Source organism: Astyanax mexicanus, chromosome 18 (assembly GCF_023375975.1).
Source record: "Astyanax mexicanus isolate ESR-SI-001 chromosome 18, AstMex3_surface, whole genome shotgun sequence".
Lineage (NCBI taxonomy): Eukaryota > Metazoa > Chordata > Actinopteri > Characiformes > Acestrorhamphidae > Astyanax > Astyanax mexicanus.
Genome location: NC_064425.1, coordinates 28,786,552 through 28,805,833, shown reverse-complemented (window position 1 = coordinate 28,805,833; position 19,282 = coordinate 28,786,552). Strand labels below are relative to the sequence as shown.

General features: G+C 37.5%; 2 protein-coding genes across 2 annotated transcripts; both read right to left on the bottom strand.

Annotated features, from left to right (window-relative positions):
• Positions 1-8,586: 8,586 nt before the first annotated feature.
• Positions 8,587-9,409, bottom strand: LOC111194918 (ras-related C3 botulinum toxin substrate 1-like). Its single transcript, XM_022680405.2, has one exon. The coding sequence runs from the start codon at positions 9,400-9,402 to the stop codon at positions 8,827-8,829; it is 576 nt and encodes a 191-aa protein (XP_022536126.2). The 5' UTR covers positions 9,403-9,409; the 3' UTR covers positions 8,587-8,826.
• A 6,479-nt stretch (positions 9,410-15,888) lies between these two features.
• Positions 15,889-16,473, bottom strand: LOC103027251 (ras-related C3 botulinum toxin substrate 1-like). Its single transcript, XM_049467002.1, has one exon. The coding sequence runs from the start codon at positions 16,462-16,464 to the stop codon at positions 15,889-15,891; it is 576 nt and encodes a 191-aa protein (XP_049322959.1). The 5' UTR covers positions 16,465-16,473.
• Between the last annotated feature and the right edge of the window lie 2,809 nt (positions 16,474-19,282).

Here is a 19,282-nt window from a genome sequence, read left to right as displayed (position 1 = left end):
ACTTTTAAGTATACTCTTAGTAAACTACTAGTCTAGCGGTTTTATACTTTTATGTAAACTTGAAATAATACTTACAGTTTACTTTATTACTATATTATTTTTTGCACTGTGCTGTAATTGCATAATTATGTTTAGTATGTCACTGATAAGTTCAAAAATAGGAAAACTGAAAGCATACTTGCTTAATTTTAGTTTAAAATAATTATACTAATAGGAGACTTAAATAAACTTTTTTTGTAAGAGTATTGTGTCGCATGTTTCAGGTTATTAAATTAATATATGACTGGTATAGAGTTAATATGAGATATGTGAGTTTTAACAGTTGTAATTATTTAATTGTTAATTCTTAGTTAATTGGATATAATGGTTCTGTGTAAAAGCTAATGGTGCACTGTTTTTGTTTTGGTTCAATTACCCTGATAAAATATCCAATAAGTATACCCTATGCTGGTAGGCTAGCTCGTTAACTAGTTCTTGACCAGCATTATGTCAGTATGTTTTTTTCTGGATGACCAGTGTTTCCTTAACTATTTTTAACAGGGTAAGATTAATGTAATGTGAATGTAATGACACAAATGTAATGACAACTGATTCCAATATTACACGACTGGGGTGGGAAAGACTGACAGAATTTCAACTCTCACTCATGAATATTCATAACATGTACAGACATCCCAAGTTGCAAAAGTTGATTTCAGGGAGGTTACCCCCCAACACCGCCACCTTTATTTGACAAAAATTGACAGTTACAATATCACAAAAAAATTGCACAACATCAAAAACATTTCATATCATATTACAACAATTATTAATATAGCCTCCCATGATCTGCTTTCTCTCACTCACTGAACAAATCCCGTCCGGGAGGGGGGGAAAACACTGCCCGACCACACTAAAAACTGATTGGCTGTCTCATAGACTCTTTGCAGAGAACAGGCCAATCAGAACCCTCTCTGTTTTCTCTCTCTCCTTCCCACACGCGATTAGAGGAAAAAAGTCTGTCACCTGTGCTCGCGTTTGGGGCGCTCGTTCTGAATTCCGGGAGATTATATGTGACTCGCGGGCACCAGGGAGCCACTACCGAAATGCGTGAGACTCCCGCAGCTTCAGGGAGACTTGGTTTGTCTGCATGTAACAGTCTCGCCTCTGATTGACTAACACCACTGTGACACTCCTTTCACGTGTTTGCAGTGGGCGGTCGCAAGCCAAGGTGAGCAAGACCATGAATCCTAATTTACGGGTTGACATCATTCGCTAATGCAGGCAGTTTCACATGCATATACAAATTGGAGTGATTTACTGTATTTCAAAAATACAGTATTTCTGTATTAAAAAAAAGCCAGTACTTAATGCTAAACAGTGTATCAGCAAATAATCTGGTTTAAAAAAAATATCAAAGTACATCAGATTAAGAAACCATTTTAGGCGTTTCCTAAAGACGCCAATTTGGTTCCTCTTTCATTATTTATTTCGTCTGAAAGAGCAGGATAGTGTGATAGTGAGGCGAGGAATAAAAGCATTTAAATGACATTCTGACTACTTCTCCATTTTTTTATGTTCTATCTGGAAAAGAGTTGAATCAGCATTTTCAAACCGTTCAACAATTATTCTCTCACGTCCCTCACAGACTTCTGGCTAAACAGATCAAGCTGTCAGATGATGATCTTTTCCTGAAAATGCATATCCATGATTCACGTACACAGAACAAAGATGAACATCCTGTCACTAGTTCTACTATTTCTTCAAACTCGAAAGTAAGAAATAATCCCTATAAAATGAAAGTGGTTTAAAATATAGTGATCCAGTTTTAGATACTAGGAAACACTAGCAGATTCCCTCCTTTAGCCAAAGCTTTCGTCTAAAATTAGATCAACATCTATCAAACCATTAGATTTTTATATGTGTCTCCTCAACTCTGCAGCTCCTCAACTCTGCAGCTCCATAACTCTGCAGCTCCTCAACTCTGCAGCTCCTCAACTCTGCAGCTCCTCAACTCTGCAGCTCCATAACTCTGCAGCTCCATAACTCTGCAGCTCCTCAACTCTGCAGCTCCTCAACTCTGCAGCTCCATAACTCTGCAGCTCCTCAACTCTGCAGCTCCTCAACTCTGCAGCTCCTCAACTCTGCAGCTCCATAACTCTGCAGCTCCATAACTCTGCAGTTCCTCAACTCTGCAGCTCCTCAACTCTGCAGCTCCATAACTCTGCAGCTCCATAACTCTGCAGCTCCTCAACTCTGCAGCTCCTCAACTCTGCAGCTCCTCAACTCTGCAGCTCCATAACTCTGCAGCTCCATAACTCTGCACCTCCATAACTCTGCAGCTCCTCAACTCTGCAGCTCCTCAACTCTGCAGGCTTTGCATTCACAAGGATCTGTAAGTCCCTGTTGCACTGCCTTGTTAGTTTTTAGCTTTAGCTTTTAGCTTTTTGTTAGTATCTAGTTAGACATGTTATCAACTTCATCAATTCCTGATTGCTTGGGCTGTCACCGACTAGCTGAAAAAGTTTCTGAACTCCAAGCCAAGATATCTACACTCCACTCCATAAGGGATGATGAACAATTTCTAGACTCAATACTGGTACCAGATACCCAAACAGTAAATACTACAAGAGTGGCTGATTTAACAGAGCCATGGAATGGCCTGAGCAATGAAGTGTCTTTGTCTTCGAAATGGCATAAACAGGGAGCTAAGCCAAAACTAATTTTGGCTTCAACCCCTGGCCTGGCCAGCAAAAATGAGTGGACTATTATTGGGGGAAAGCAAGCAAGAGGCACTAAGAAACATCAATCAGATCAAGCAAAATCTACAACACAAAGTTTTTTCTACTTCTAATAAATATGCTGTGCTTAAAGAAACAGAATGTTCCATGTTACTGTCAGATCACAGAGCAAGGCCAGTCTCTTCTGGAGGAAAGAATAAGCCACAAATTCAGTCTCAGAATTCCAGAAAGCAAGCTGAAACATATAAGGCAAAGAACCCACGCTATGCTAGCCACTCAGTAGTTCATAAAAGACATCCAGACAATGTTCTACAACGGCAGCGGCAACAACATCGCCAGAAACCAACTAGAAATAACTGGCAACATCAGAAAAACACAAACTTTCTTCCAGAATCAAATACCCTGTTAATCGGGGACTCCACCATTAGAGATCTGAGAAGTGGGCTCCATAGAACTGTTTGTTTCCCCCAGGCAACTGTCTGTGACATCCTACAGGAGCTCCCATGTGTGTTACAGAACAATCTTTCAACACAAAGAGTTATCGTGCACGTTGGCATGCGGGATATTATCAAGCAACAATCTGAAATACTAAAGAAAGATTTTATACACCTTCTCGATTTATTTGAACTTACTCCTGTTGAGGTGTTTATCTCTGGGCCGATTCCTACTTTCAAACGGGGTAATGAGCGCTTCAGCCGGCTACTTATGCTGAACAGCTGGCTTTCCTGCACCTGTGCCCATCGCAGGGTGAATTTTATTGACAATTTTAACATCTTTTGGGACCGTGGTGAACTTTTTCGACAAGATGGGGTACACCCCAATTCCCTTGGATCTCGGCTTCTGCACTCAAACATACTCTACGACATCAATCATGCAACAAGGTCTTGTATTAAGAACAGACCAGAAAACCCACAATATTGTGTTACACCACCTCCTGAGGAGCGAGAAGTCTGACATGCTAGAAACCATGCTATGAGACTGTCTACTATCCCAGTGGTATGCAATAGCCGGTGGCATGGTCGTAAAATCCATAAGAACACTCTTTACAGATCAGCTAGGTCTAATTTAGTTACATTAAAGCCAATTGAACAAGTAGAGGTATCACAGGTATTAAGTGCTGCAGTCCTCAATGTTAGATCATTAGCTAGCAAAGCCTTTTTAATAGGTCAAATGGTTGAGAACTATGAGCTGGATATCCTCTTTTTGACAGAAACCTGGCTCAGCAGTGATGACAATGTTGCTCTAAATGAATCAACCCCACCTCAATACTGTTTTTTTAATGTTCCAAGAGTCAAAATAAGAAGGGTGGGGCAGTAGCATGCATTTATCATAGCAAGATTTGCCTTATACAACAGAGGTTTGGGGAATATAGTACTTTTGAGTATCTTGCAATTAAGTTTAGTGGCAAACAGTCTTTTTTAATTATTATACTTTATCATCCACCTAGATATCACCCTGCATTTCTTAATGAATTTGGTGATTTATTAACAAAAATAATGACTGACTTTGACCATATCTTATTTACAGGTGATTTTAATATTCATTTTGATAAATCGTCTGATCATATTAGTCGTGATTTTACTATGCTGTTAAATTCTTTTGATCTTACACAGCATGTAATTGGCCCTACACATAAACATGGCCACACCTTAGATTTGGTTTTAACGTTTGGGGCAGAGACCAAGGTGTTAAACATACTTGATGTGGCACTTTCGGATCATTATTGTGTTTTCTTTACCTTTTCTGCGCATGCCAGCTTTAAAACGACTAGGAAAACTAGGACAAAGCGCTACCTTACAGATGACTCAGTGTCAAGTTTCTGTGATCTTTTTAGCACTTTATCACCTATCAAGGCCACTTCCTGTGACAGACGGGTAGATAGCTTTACACTAAGATTAAATGAATGTATAAATACTATAGCACCTCGAATAACAAAACAGAGGCACAATATTCCTAAAGCTCCGTGGAAAAATTCTGCATCAATAAATAAGTTAAAAAGAGAAAGCAGAACGAAAATGGAGACAAACTAAACTTACTGTGCACTTTGAAATTTTTAAAAATCTGCAAATTGAATTTAATTCACAAATCAAAAATGCAAGGGCAGCCTATTTTTCAAGTCTGATTGATAGGCACCAGAATAATCCTAAATTTCTGTTCTCCACAATTGACAAGTTGGTTAACCACTCACCTCACATTTCACTAGAGCATTCTAATCGCATATGTGATGAATTTGCTCAATTCTTTGGCAGTAAAATTTCCTCTATTAGAAAAAGCATAACAGAAAGCCATAAGTCATTTACCGATATTGTGTTTTCTAGTACACCGACCTGCACTTTGTCAGATTTTTTAGAAGTTGATATGGAAGCTTAAGAAAGTGGTTTCAGCGTTATCTACTACTAGCTGTTCTTTAGACATATTACCAACAACATTTTTTAAAGAAGTCTTCAGTCTTCTGGCAAAAGATATTCTTGATATTGTAAATCAATCCCTTCAGCAAGGAATATACCCTCAGAGTTTTAAAACAGCGGCTGTTAGGCCTCTTTTAAAAAAGAATAAATTAGATCCCTTAAATCTTACAAATTATAGACCAATCTCTAATATTCCATTCTTGGGCAAGATTATCCAAAAGGTAGTGTCTCTTCAGCTTCAACAATATCTAGATAGTAATGATTTGAATGCAACATTTCAGTCTGGTTTTAGAGCACATCATAGCACAGAAACTGCTCTAACCAAAGTTCTGAATGATCTCAGATTAAACAGAGATGCTGAAAATTTGTCTATATTAGTTCTTCTTGACCTTAGTGCTGCATTTGATACAGTTGATCACTGTGTGTTGCTAAACTGTCTGAGAGACTGGGTTGGTCTTACAGGTATTGTCTTAAACTGGTTCCGGTCATACCTGTCTTGTCGTGAATATTATGTGACATTGGGTGAAAGTACTTCTAAGCGCTATGCACTCACGGTGTTCCCCAGGGCTCAATTTTAGGACCAGTACTTTTTAACCTCTACATGCTTCCTCTGGCTAGAGTTGTCAGTAAATATAATATCTCATTCCACCAGTATGCAGATGACACTCAGTTATATATGTCTTTAGCTACTGACCCCAAAGGTTCTATTGATTTAATTTTTGACTGTTTAAAAGACATTAAGTCCTGGATGACTTATAATTTTCTACAGCTCAATGATGATAAAACTGAATTTATTATCATTGGAAATGGTAGCGAGCGTATTGAAGCAGTATCTTATTTAGAGTCCCTATCAGTTAAAACCCAAGACCATATTAAAAATCTTGGTGTCACATTTGACTATGACTTAAGCTTTAAACGGCATATTAGTAATGTATCCAGAACAGCATTCTATCATCTTCGTAATATAGCTAAGGTCAGACGTATTTTAACAGTAACTGACAGTGAGAAACTTTTGCATGCATTTGTATCATCACGCCTGGACTACTGTAATGCACTGCTTGCTGGTCTTCCTAAAAGCACTATCTCAAGCCTACAGAGGGTTCAAAATGCAGCTGCCAGAGTATTAGCACGTGTGAAGATAAGGGATCATATTTGACCCGTTCTTAAAGAGTTGCACTGGCTGCCTGTATCATATAGAATTGATTTTAAAATAATATTGCTTACTTTTAAGTGTTTACATGGTCTTGCTCCTTTATATCTCTGCAGTATGATTGAGAGGCATGTACCTTTAAGGTCCCTCAGGTCGGCAAATAAAAACTTGCTAACGGTACCCACCACCCGGTTAAAGAGTTCCGAGGCTGCATTTTGTTGCTACGCCCCTAAACTCTGGAACTCTCTCCCAGATGACCTGAGGGCCCTTAATGATTTAAACATTTTCAAGAGGAAAATTAAGACTTTTTTGTTCTGTAAGGCTTTTATTTGAGCTACCTTACTTCAATTATTTTAAAATTTCTTTTTACGGTTATATTTTTATTTTACTGGACTCAAGTATTGTTTTGAATCAAATTATAGGAACTGCTCTTTCACTAAACATCTTAAAACATTTTATTAATATGTATTTATATAGTGTTACAGATTTAAAGCAGCTCTTATATGATGAACCATTCTTATATGATGAACACATTGCATTAATTCTGTATTATCTTTATTTCCTAATTTTTACAGTGCACATTTGGACTTAAGCTCTTTATTTATAAAACTATAGTTATTTACATTATATTTTGTTGAAAATAAGAATTTAATAAACACAATTCCTCATCATAGCTTTGATTTAATCTGCTTTTAATAACACACATACAGTCGTCCTGCATCAGCAAAATGTTTGTTTCCTTTAATCATGACTGAAATTGACTGTATTTGAGTATATTTAGGCCTGGACAATAATTCGATATCGGTATTTATCGCGATAAGAAATGTTTCAATAACGGTGATATCATTTTTGTGGTATATCGATATGCATTATTTACACGGACAGGCATTTTTTACTGGTGTAAGCTCGCCCCAGAGCTGAACACAGTCTCCGTAGCTGAGCTATGTCTGTGCGTGATGACATAATCACACAGGCACGTAGCCAGATAGGCTAGGCTAGGCTAGGTTAGATTTGGCTAGGCTAGGCTAGGCTCGGGTCCGCTCCGCTACGCATCTAAAATGCCTCGCGCTGGAGCCGGGACGAGCGGATTCAAGGCTTGGGTAGGCTAGGTTCGCATCTGAAATGTTCCGCGCTGGAGCGGAGCAGAACGAAACCAAGCCGAGCCTAGCCTAGCCTAGCCTCGGGTCCGCTCGAGCACCGGTCAGACGCGGGTCCGCTCGGGCAGCGGTCAGCTGCGAGTCCGCTCGGATCCAGCGCAGGACATTTTTGATGCAAAATTAATGCCCCTGCCGCTTCCACAAGTGATTCATTGAAGGAGGGAGGTCTAATTCAGTGGTGAGGATTTGGTTCGACTTTAGAAGGTCTGATAAACTTCAGTTTGCTGCAAATTGTGCTGGAGAGTGGAGCCGACCAGCAGCGGTAACGTTAATACATCTAATCTGTTCCACCACCTTAAATAACTCCACTACATACAATATTTTCCTTATACTGAAGCACTTTTATAGCTTATGTTGTAACTAAGTTAACTAAGTTAACTTTATAAATCCTTTAGGTTTGTTTATTTGACAGGGATATCATGTTCCTTTTATGTATATGAATATTTCTTGTATTCTGGCTGAAACACTTTTATAGCTTATGTTGTAACTGAGTTATTTATAGTTAATAAAGCCTATAGGTTTGTTTATTTGAGGGGAATATCTTGTTGTTTTTATGTATATGAAGGCTTCTTGTATTCTGGCTGAAGCACTTTTGTAGCTTAACTAACTATTTTTAGTAATTTATCAAATCTGATGAAATCATCATGAACATTTTGGACAATTTGAACAGTTTGGTTCAATAATGAATGGAAATGGTTTGTTTTTGGTAGTTCTGTTTATTGGGCTTTGCACAGAGCAGGAAGACTCCTGGAGAGGGTGCCATCACACTATAATGCTATAGAAAAAAAACTGTTCCACATTTCATGAATATTCATTAATTCGCAAAAACATAGCAACAATTTGCAGTCATTAAATTAGATATGAATATTGGCTCCCATTGAAATTCCCATTTCACTGCATCCGTGGCTAATAGAAAATAATTAATTTCTAGACAAAACAAAGATAAGTCAACAAAACACATTACACATTACAATAGCAAACAGAATCTTTTAAGGAAGGCACGGACAGCCTCCTTAAAAAACTCCCTCACTCTGACTTGCTGGAGAGCCGAGCATTCAAGGTATTTGTTAGCTTCAATGTTGTGAGCAAGTGCCTCCCCCTGGTGTTCGGTGATAGAAGCCAACTTTTGCTCCTTTCGTTTTTTTTTTTGTTTGTTTTTTTTTTACTTCTGGATCACACCCGGGAGTCAGTTTCATTCCACTTAATAATTATATTCTACTTTGTGTTGGTCTATCACTTAAAACAAATTGTATGTTTGTGGTTGGAAGGTGCCACTGTAGACAAAATAACCATTGGCCAAAATCTCCCATAGCACTGCACTGCATCCCTAGCTAATATGAAATAATGCACCTGTGGACAAAAGCATGGATAGGTCAACTATTCACATTTCTTTATAACAGCATACAGGATTTTTCATGAAGGACAGGCTTTGTATTCAGAAAGGCATGAACCACCTCCACAAATACCTCCCTGACTCCGACTAGCTTTAGAGCCGAGCATTCAAGGTATTTAGTAGCTCCAATTTCCTGAGCGAGAGCCTCCCCCTGCTGCTTGGTGATAGGAGTCAATTTCTGCTCTTTTAGTTTTTTTAAAACTGTTGGATCTTCTCGCTCTTCCATTTTTGTGCCCACCAGCAGGAAGGGTACGTTAGGGCAGTGATGTGAAACCTCAGGATACCACTTAAGCTTGACATTATCATAAGAGGCTGGGTCAGAGATGGAGAAACATATGATGAAGACATCGGTATGTGGGTAGGATAAGGGACGGAGTCGGTCGTAGTCCTCCTGACCCGCTGTGTCACACAGTTTAAGGGTGAAGGGTCTGGAATCCACCATGACAGTTGACATGTAGTTGTCAAACACAGTTGGGATGTACTCCTTGGGGGAGGAATTAGTGGTGAAGGAGATTAAAAGACAGGTCTTTTCTGCAGCTGTATCTCCAACCAGCACACATTTGATGATCTCCATTCAGTAGCTTTTACAGGGACCTGAAATAGTTTGAAAACATATTTTGTGTAAGGGACCATATCAACTGCTATTTCTGATTAGATTCAACAGAACTGAGTGTGTGAAATGGCTCCAGACCAAATGGTCTGCCCCACCTGACCCTCTCCAGATACAACACTCACATGGGTTGCCAGGTTGAAGAAACAAGGACTACGTTTACTCTGTAATCGGGGGTACGTTTCCCAAAAGCGTAGTTGCTAACTACGTTAGCAACTTACATAGTCTGGACGATGCAGCTGCGACGCAGGTGTTTCCCAAAAGCGTGGTTGGAACTATGGAGGTAACCACGTTAGTAACTTGCATAGTGCGAACCTTAGTTAAGCTACTCAGGTGTTTCCCAGAACCGTAGTTCCAGCGAATATTCGCAACTACCGTGGTTCAGCTGCGTCGTTCCAACTATAGCTCTAGACCTGTCGTTAGGAGCTTAGTTCCTGGTTATTAGTGCAGACGATGGACGGTAGGACTCAGAAAGCTGATAAATCACATTAATATTGCTGCACGAGGATTTAAGATGTCAGGTGTACCTATTTTTTTAATGTTTGTGTTAATTACATTAATTGAGCCACTTCACTTTTACCCATGTGTGCCCAGGGAAAATAATAAAATTCAGTACTCAATGTATTTTGAAAATGTAAGTTAATTGCCCATTTTTTAATGTATGTCTTTAACATTTAGCTTTATTTGGCAAACATGAATTCAGTTTAGTGAAAAAAGTGCACTGAAGTGCTCTTTAGCTAAAATGTATTTTACAGTCTTGGAAAGATGTATGTCAATTATTCAAGCAGGCATCTGTTGAGTAAAGATAACTTGTGCTGTGAACATTTATGAAATATTTTTTAAACCAACTGTGCTATATGCACTCTCTGAATAAGGCTATTAAACTGTCACTGGGGTAATACTCTAAAATGGCTTTAACGTAAACACCTGTACCCTAAGGACCTTTGATGGTATATTTGCATTGTTTGTACCCAGTGAAACAAATATATCCATACAGTAGGCAAGAAGGTGTCTTTTAATAATATATTCATAACAAGAAAAAACTAAGTAAAAGTGTCTTAAAATAAATAGAGACATGCAATAAGCAGGTGTTTTGAATTACCTAATTATCCTCTGGAGGTAACAGGGCCAGACAGAGTGTGAATAAAGAAAATGTATCATTTAGCCAATACAACGTGTGTTTCAAGGCCTATACAAATGTTATCAATTAGTATTTGTTAAATAATATATTACAGGAAATACGTAGAAATATGTAGGCTACATTACTATATATGTAAACAATAATAACATTAATTGCCATTATGAAAAAAAAACATCAAGAGAATAAAACCACGACTGAGATTCGAACTAGGCTTCCATCCGGTGTTCTGTCGAGTTTTGCTACCCTGTCAAACCGTACTACCCTAGTGCACATTTAATTTTTAAATATAAAATTGCTAGAAAAAGCCCCATATTTAAACATGCTTTCGGTAGAATATTTGGAAAGCCTGAAACAAAATATCAGGAGACAGTTTAGGGTTATTAGGGTGATTATAAGCCTTATTTGTTTTTTATTATTGCTAACTTATTATTACTTTCATTATCATCAGCTGTCATTTACACATGTGTAATACTAGAAATAATGGCAAGGGGTTTCTGGTTGATTAATGCACCCAAAAAGAACAGAATTACCATAAAAAAACAATAAATGAATAAAAAATGTTTCCACGCATGGGCGCTGGTGTTGAGAAGCACATCTCGATGGGTTGCACAATTCGACAGAACACCGCGCGCTGCACCGTCGTAGGCGCTCTGCTGAACCACTGAGTAAAACACATTTCTCATGTCTCATTTTAATAAGACTCATTCAGAATGGTGATTATTTTATTTTAAAAAAATATTGCAATAGCAAATATGTGTATGCTTTTTATAAGTAACACTGTCTGTTACAAATAATAATTAATATATACCCAGATAGCAAAAAGGATCTGGCCCAGATCCGGCACAATTCAAAACGGATCTGGCCCAGTGTCCTTTTGCACAGTGGGTAGCAATTATTGTGTACATTTTACTTGCAGTTCATTGTTATTTTATTAATAGTATTGTTGTCCGTTATGTTCTGGTGATAATTACAATATAAATAGCCTAAATGATACATTAGAAACATATTTTTGGCATAATATTTTAAAGATTGTGAGTTTTGCACGTTTTCTGCTGGGAAAGTCTGGCCGAACACATCTGGAAACACCCTAGTTAAGACCACAGTGGTTTAAACCAACATAGTTCAGACTTCTGTGGTACCAATAAAGTACGATGGTTTCGTGAAACGGTCGTAATTCAGATGTTAGTTAGTTTAACGATGCATCGTACCACGTTAGTTCAATGCTAGGCTCCGTCGTTGTACGGGAAACGCACCCCTGATTAGCAACTGTATGTTTTTATTTTTCATCATTTTATAAATTATAAAACTCATGTGGATTTTATTTAACTCTGGGTCCATTATTCCCAAAAACACTGCTCTAAAAAGAACACTAGAGATGGAGATACTACTCAGTATAGAGAGTTTCTTTAAATTTTTATTGTATATTTCTGTAAACTGCTAAAAGTTTAACGGTTACATGCCAAAATGGCTCCATCTTCTGGGTTATTCAGGGCTTTAAACTGTCTCAGACTGTGTAGAATCTAATGCTGCTTCTGTTAAAACAATTTGCTTTCTAGCCTCCATGGCTGCAACAAACTGTTTGCCTGCTGTTGTATTCTATACTTGGCATCCCGGTTTGTGAAAATGGAACTGATAGAAATGGTGATGACACACCCTGGTCATTTTATGAGTTCCTTCATAAATTATAATCTGTATCAGTCCTTTAACATATGTTCAATCCTAATATAAAGTTATAGAAGCATTGCCTGTATTAAAGGCATCTTGCAGAATCATACCTCATAATAGAATGAACAAAATGAACACATCCGTGGGTGGAGATTAAATAGATTAATTATACAAGGAAATGTTTATCACATTATTATGTTAATGCAATTTTATTTATACTTATTAATGATTGCAGCATGCTTCGTGTGGTATTGCATACTATTTATAAAGATTGATTTATAGCACCTGAAAAAAAAGAAATGTTTTGATAGCAAGCAAACAGGATCCTAGAAGCAGATCTACAAATAGATAAAACAGATAAAAATGTAAACAGATAAAACAGATAAAAAGTAAAATCATGTCATTACAGCCCTAACAATACAGACAATACAAATACACTAACTAAAAACAAATCTAAGGATATCATTTTAACAGTTTTAATTAAGAATTTATTTACCTGTAATGGAGTACACAGAAAGTAAATATCTCAGTCTTGGTCCTGGTTCTGTCATATCTCTTCAGATAACCATAAACATCTTTGAACTTTGGAACTGTAGTCGTTACATGGAATTGTAAACTTACCCTCAACACCCACAGTTCTATCCAGCTACGTCAGATAAATTCCCTCAGTTGCTGAACTAAAATGTAGTGATAGCTTAGTGAAGTTTAATGATAGTAAACTGATCTTGTTTTTATTGGTTCTCTCTGTGGCTGTGGAATAGTGTAACCGCCAATCAATTCAACAAGCTTGTGACCATTACTACTACACAGCATTACTAATTATGTTGTAGCAGAATAAAGTTTTAAAAACTCTTTCTGTAGAAATGTTGTGGTGAGATCTTTTGCAGCTCCACCAGAGACTTCCATCTCACAGTGGCAATGACAGGTGCACCATTATTCTGAAACTCTACAGGTGATGCCAACACTGACCTGCAGCTGACTGCAGCTCATCATTTAACACAACTATACCAATACCTCCAAACTCATCACCAAGTTGCACAATCTGGGACTCCATCCATCCTGGAGCTCCAACTTCCTCACAGACAGACTGCAAACAGTGAGGGTAGACAAATATGTCTCTCCCACCCTCATCCTTATCCTTACCCTCAGCACAGAACGCTGTGGCACATTAGCCAAAATCATATGCAGCTAAAATGTCAACTCAACACCCACCTTTTTATAACTAGAAAGCATAAATGACCATCTTTAAAGAAAATTAAACCTAGTTTTTGTTGTTTTATTGTGTTTTAGGTTTGAGAATTGGGATTAAACTACTACTTAAAATATATTGTGGCGGCTCTGGGTTGTGTGTGTGGCTGCCTGCAGGCATGTTTCTGTTCTCCTGTGTGCGAGGATGACAGGGGTGGGGCATCTCCCTTGGGAGGGGTTATGCAGAGAGGGTGGGCACCACTCTGGATCTGCCATCTGGGAGACACACAGCTGGGTTGGTGGCCTTTGGGCTGTTTGAGCTCTGTGGGGTAATGGTTTTAGCTCTCCTAGTCTTGTTAAAGACTGTAAGTGAGTGGCAAGCCGGTTCAATAAAGGAGCTGTTGAGCATTCAGCATGAGTCTCACGGGTCTTCATTCCTCTTCCACGCCACAATATATTGTCCATTTCAGTTTAATCACAGAAATTGTGTAAATAGTTGTGCAGTAAAATTTAGCTTTCCCCGGAGTTCATTTTTGATGTTTTTATTTGTTTTTTCATCCCAGAGAAACACAAATCAAACATCTATGGGTATTACATGGACTGAAACAAAATCCAAAACAGTTCAGTGGTTTAGAGTCTCATAGGAGAATTATTATATCAAATATCACAGTTATGGAAGAATATTTTGCTGATAGGTTATATTTCATTTATAAATTCAGACCAGAAAATTTGTTTGCAGACAGTTTGCAGAGCCCCTTATTGAACAAAAAAGAGATTTATTTAGATACACTGCCATTTGCATCAAACTTTCTGTAAGGGTTCAGCCTGCACCATCAGCTGCCAGCAGAAGGCGGCAGCAGCGAGGCACTCATCCCCAGCTGCCAATCAGCTTCACCTGCAGGTTCCTGTATTTAAGGCTGTGTTTCCTGCTTGTCTTTGTCACACCTTTTTTGAGAGGTGACCGGCAAGGTTGCACCAGCCAGCAAAGAACAGTAAAGAAAAGCTAAAGCTTAACTAAAGACAACTAAAAAGGAAGGCAAAGCAAAGCCAACAAGAAAAGCAAGGCTTGTTAGAGCCTAAAAGTTTCAGGAGCTGAATTGTTCAGCGCCCCTTTTATTTTGTATAATAGAAAAAGAGAAGGAAAATTTTATTTCAGTTGTCTGAGTTTCTGGGAAAAGCTTTTTAGTTTGAGCCACACCACATGTGGCGTCTCCTTTGTTTGTTTTCCCGCCTTTTTTCCTACTAGCACTCTTAAGGGTGCAATTTCTGTTCTCAGCAGTTTTTTCTCTGCGTTGGGTCCGTTCCCTGAACGTCCCGTAACACTTTCAGTGTTTAATTAAATTAAATTAAAATGTATTACTAAAAAAGTTGTCACAAAGCAGTTTTACAGAGACTGGTATTTCATTTCCTCTGGCTTTAGTTTATTTACATTTTCTGTTTGTATGTTCTTGTTGTTTACTAAGATATGTGTCAGACTGTTGTTCTTATTTCAGTCTAATGTTTTGTATTATGTTACGTATCTATGATAAATACATAATTAAAAAAGAGAAACGGTGACACCATCTTGAGTTCCTGCTCTCTGATTGGACAGAGGGCAGGGTTTGTACCCGCTCTTCTACTTAACTTCTACTTAACTTGCCCTGGAGCAGGTTCGCCATGTATAGTAAGTTACTTTGTTGACAGAGTTTAACTTAAAATACTTCTGAACAACTAAACAACAAATTACATTTTAATTATACATTTAAAATCATTGATAAAATCAGACAAAACATATGATCAGTTTGTATTAGTTGCCTCAATAATGCACTGGCCCAATTCTGCACCTGCGCAGATCTCCACATCCAAACGGGGATTTGTCACAAGCATGTTGACCCTTTTTCAGTAGGGTCAGTGAAACCTAGCAAGCTGATTGGATTTTTTTTTTTTTTATTACACGAATTGACTTGGTGTAAACTGGCACAATGTGGAGCCCTATGGGAATTCCAAATCATGTTTCTACCAGTGATGTGTTAAAAATAATGATGCAAAAAGTAATGGGGTGGCAGTCTGTAAATTGATTTATAAAGGATTTTCTTTTGGAAATGCCCACACTTGTGTAAGCTTTGAGGTGTTAACTTGTGAGTGAGGCTCAACACTGGCCAGCATTCTCATAGCATTGATATATATATATATATATATATATATATATATATATATATATATATATATATATATATATATACATCAATCTATCTTCAGATTAGGGTGGGGGTGGGTGTAGACCCTACCTATCCTGCTGTACAAAACAGCATCATTGCATCATAGGATAAAAGTAATTACTGTCATATTTGTCTGTAATGCCAATCATGGTAGGTATAGTACACATTTCCCATAGCAGTGCATCATATTTCTACCTAATAATAATAGAAAAAAAATATGTGGGCCAAAGCATAGATAAATTACTTTATCACATTTCTTTACAATAGAATACAGGATCTCTTGTGAGGCACGGTATTTAAATTCAGGGAGGCACGGACAGCCTCCATGAATACCTCCCTCATCCCGCGTTGCGTTAGAGCCGAGCATTCAAGGTATTTAATTGCTCCGATTTTTTGAGCAAGGGCCTGCCCCTGCTGCTGAGTGACAGGAGTCAATTTCTGCTCCTTAAGATTTTCTAAAACTGTTGAATCTCCTCGATTGTCCACTTGTGTGCCCACCAGCAGGAAGGGTACATTGGGGCAGTAATGCGAAACCTCAGGATACCACTTATGCCTAATATTCTCAAAAGAGGCTGGCCTACAAATGGAGAAACACATGATGAGGACGTCTGTCTGGGGGTAGGATAAGGGACGCAGTCTGTCATAGTCCTCGGCTCCCGCTGTGTCCCACAGGGTAAGGGTGATGGGTCTGGAATCCACTGTGATCTCCAAACTGTAGTTGTCAAAGACAGTTGGGATAAACTCCCCAGGGAAGCAATTACTGGTGAAGGAGATAAGAAGACAGGTCTTTCCCACTGTTGCATCGCCAACCAAAACACACTTGACTGTCTCCATTTCCGGCTTTATTAGAGGCCTGAAGTAGTTTGGAAACATAATGTGTTAGCAATCATGTCAACTGCTGCTTTCTGTTTGCAGTATTGACAATAAAAACTATTGTGGTAGGAAAAATTTAAAACTTTTTAATTCTATATAGACCCATTTCTTACATTCCAACATTCATCTCTAAACCCCAAAAGAAATTAAATGTGTTTCTAACATTTATTTTTATATAATTTCAGAAATTAGGAACCCAATTTATTTCATGTTTTGTCTGGTGTACTTAGGGCCTTATTTTACTGTAAAAAAAAAAACATAATAAAACGATCAAATGACTGGTAGCAGGAGCTGCCAAACAAAAACTCAAGTTTGTGTTAAAGTCAAATATTTTATTTCATATAAAGTGCAAAACCAATAAATTCACAAGCATTTTTATTAAATGTTTTACATAAATACATTGTTTTTTTTAAAGCATATTTATAATAAAATTCTTTCAATAAAATGATATCCCTCAATGTTCTGCAGAGAAAATCTGTTATTTTACAGTTTTTTAAAACATGTTTACGACTACTTCATTAAAAACTACTTCAATAAAGTGCCAATAAACCGTAAAAAAAAAAAGTCAAATGACTGAACGCAGGGGCTGGCAAACAAAAACCCTAAAATTATTTTATTAATATTTCATACTTCAATAAAGTGATATCTTTCAATGGTCTGCAGGGAAAAACTGTTCTTTTACAGTTTGTTAAAAAAAAACATTGGCGAGCCGTCAAGGTTATGAGCTTGTGACAATTCACTGCCAAGATAGCAATTAACGTTTGACTGTTGACATCTGCCTAGATTTATTTTAGTCAGTGGCACACGTTTTCCATTGCCAAATAGCATTACCACAGACAAAGGTTGTACAGAAAAGTTTATCAATTTCCATGTTAATGCAAATTTGTTTATACGACTTGTTGGTAGCAGCAGAAACTGTGTCTCCTGAACACTGCTTAACAAGGCTGAAGTTAGTTCCTTATTCACAGCTACCGTCTTAGTGAATGACTGGAACGGAGAGTGTGGTAGTAAAATTGTTGGCTGCACAAATTATATTTAAACATGTCAGGGACTAATATTGGAGATGCTATAAATAAAGGAACAATTAATTTAAACTCTTTACCATTCTTGTGAAACTCTAACAACCTTCTAAATGTGATTGATATTTCTTATTTGTATCAAAATTGGTGGCATTATGTACTATAAGACAAAATGTTTGGTAGAAAGCAGATACTCTGCAAGCAGATCTACAGACAGATAAAAAAAAAGAATAACAAGTAAACATCATAACATGTTATTACAGAACTATACAAAATAACTAAAATGTACACAAATCTGAGAAGATAATTAAATTGTAACTTAAATTCTAACTATGAGTTTAGTCACCTGTAATGGAGTACAGTAAATGTAACTAATGTCAATCTTGGACCTTGTTCTGTCATGTCTCAGTTCAGTTATCCTATGAAAAGAAAATTATTAAGTAGTCCAATACTCCATGGGTCAGAGCCTAAACTTACCCAGCGTGATTATCCTGTAGCTGAAGACTTTGGACGTGTAGTTGTGTCTCCAAACGCTACCACACGGAAGGCTAAATTCTGCCTTTATACTGACAGTTCTATCCAGCCTTATCAGCTACTGTTTCCCAGTCTCTGAACTGAAACCGCATGCTTGGTAGCTTAGAAAGGAATTTCTATAACTCACAAGACTGGTTTTTGGTTCTCTCATCTGTAGGTTACTGCCAACCCATCTTCAGTTCATTCCTACAGTACCAGTCACCATTTTGGACACACATTGTAAATTAATACTGAAGTCATCCAGACTATGAGGAAACACATAAGGAATCATGCAGTAAACTTAAAATGATATTTTTTCCTTACTTAGTACAGTAGTTGCAATAATATGGATTAGAACTACTCAGTTAGGAGTTAGAATTACTCAAATAGAGCTGTTCACTGTATACCAACTTTACTTCGTTGCAATTTTACAACTGGTGCTTTCAAACACATTAAGAGGGGGAAAAAATCAAGTAATTAACTCTTGACAAGTTCAGCACAGCTGTTAATTGAAAGACATTTCTGGTGACTCTACCTCATTCAAGGATTCAAGGAGATTTTATTGTCATTCGCATCACATGAGGTGGAACAAAATTGTGACCCAAGAGCTGTTATTAAAATAGATATATAGATAATATAAGATAAAATAAAAGAATACAATAAAAATAGAATCTACAAAATAGATAAGATAAGTACCCCCCAAAAATAAAAATAAATAGGGAGAGTAGACAGGTTGCAGCAACATGAAGTCCAGCGTGCAAGTTTGCTATAGCAGCATGATATGGAATTAGAGCAGTGGAAGATAAAGTGTCTCAGTGCGGTTTAAAGTGACAGTGTTTGTAAACAGTAATTTGTCCTTGTGTGTCAGTGCAGTGTGTTGTTAGGTCAAGTTTAAGAGTCTTACAGCTTCCGGAATGAAGCTGTTTCTCAGTCTGACTGAGAAAGCTGACTGAGAAAATCCAGCCAAGATGTGCAAAGCTGTCATTTAAGAGTCTTAAATATAAAACATGTTCTGGTTTGTTTCACATTTTTTTTTTGGTTGCCAAATATTTCCATATGTTTTTTTTTGTCTACAATTGCAGAACATTTTGAAATAAAGAAAAAACACATAATTTAATGTGTTTCCAAACCTGTACTGTATGTACAGGTTCCTAAATAGGCTTCTAGCTCCAATTAGATCTGGATCTATTTCCAACCCATGTGGTGTTCTGTTTCTAGACAGTATTCATCAGTAAATGCATTTTTTA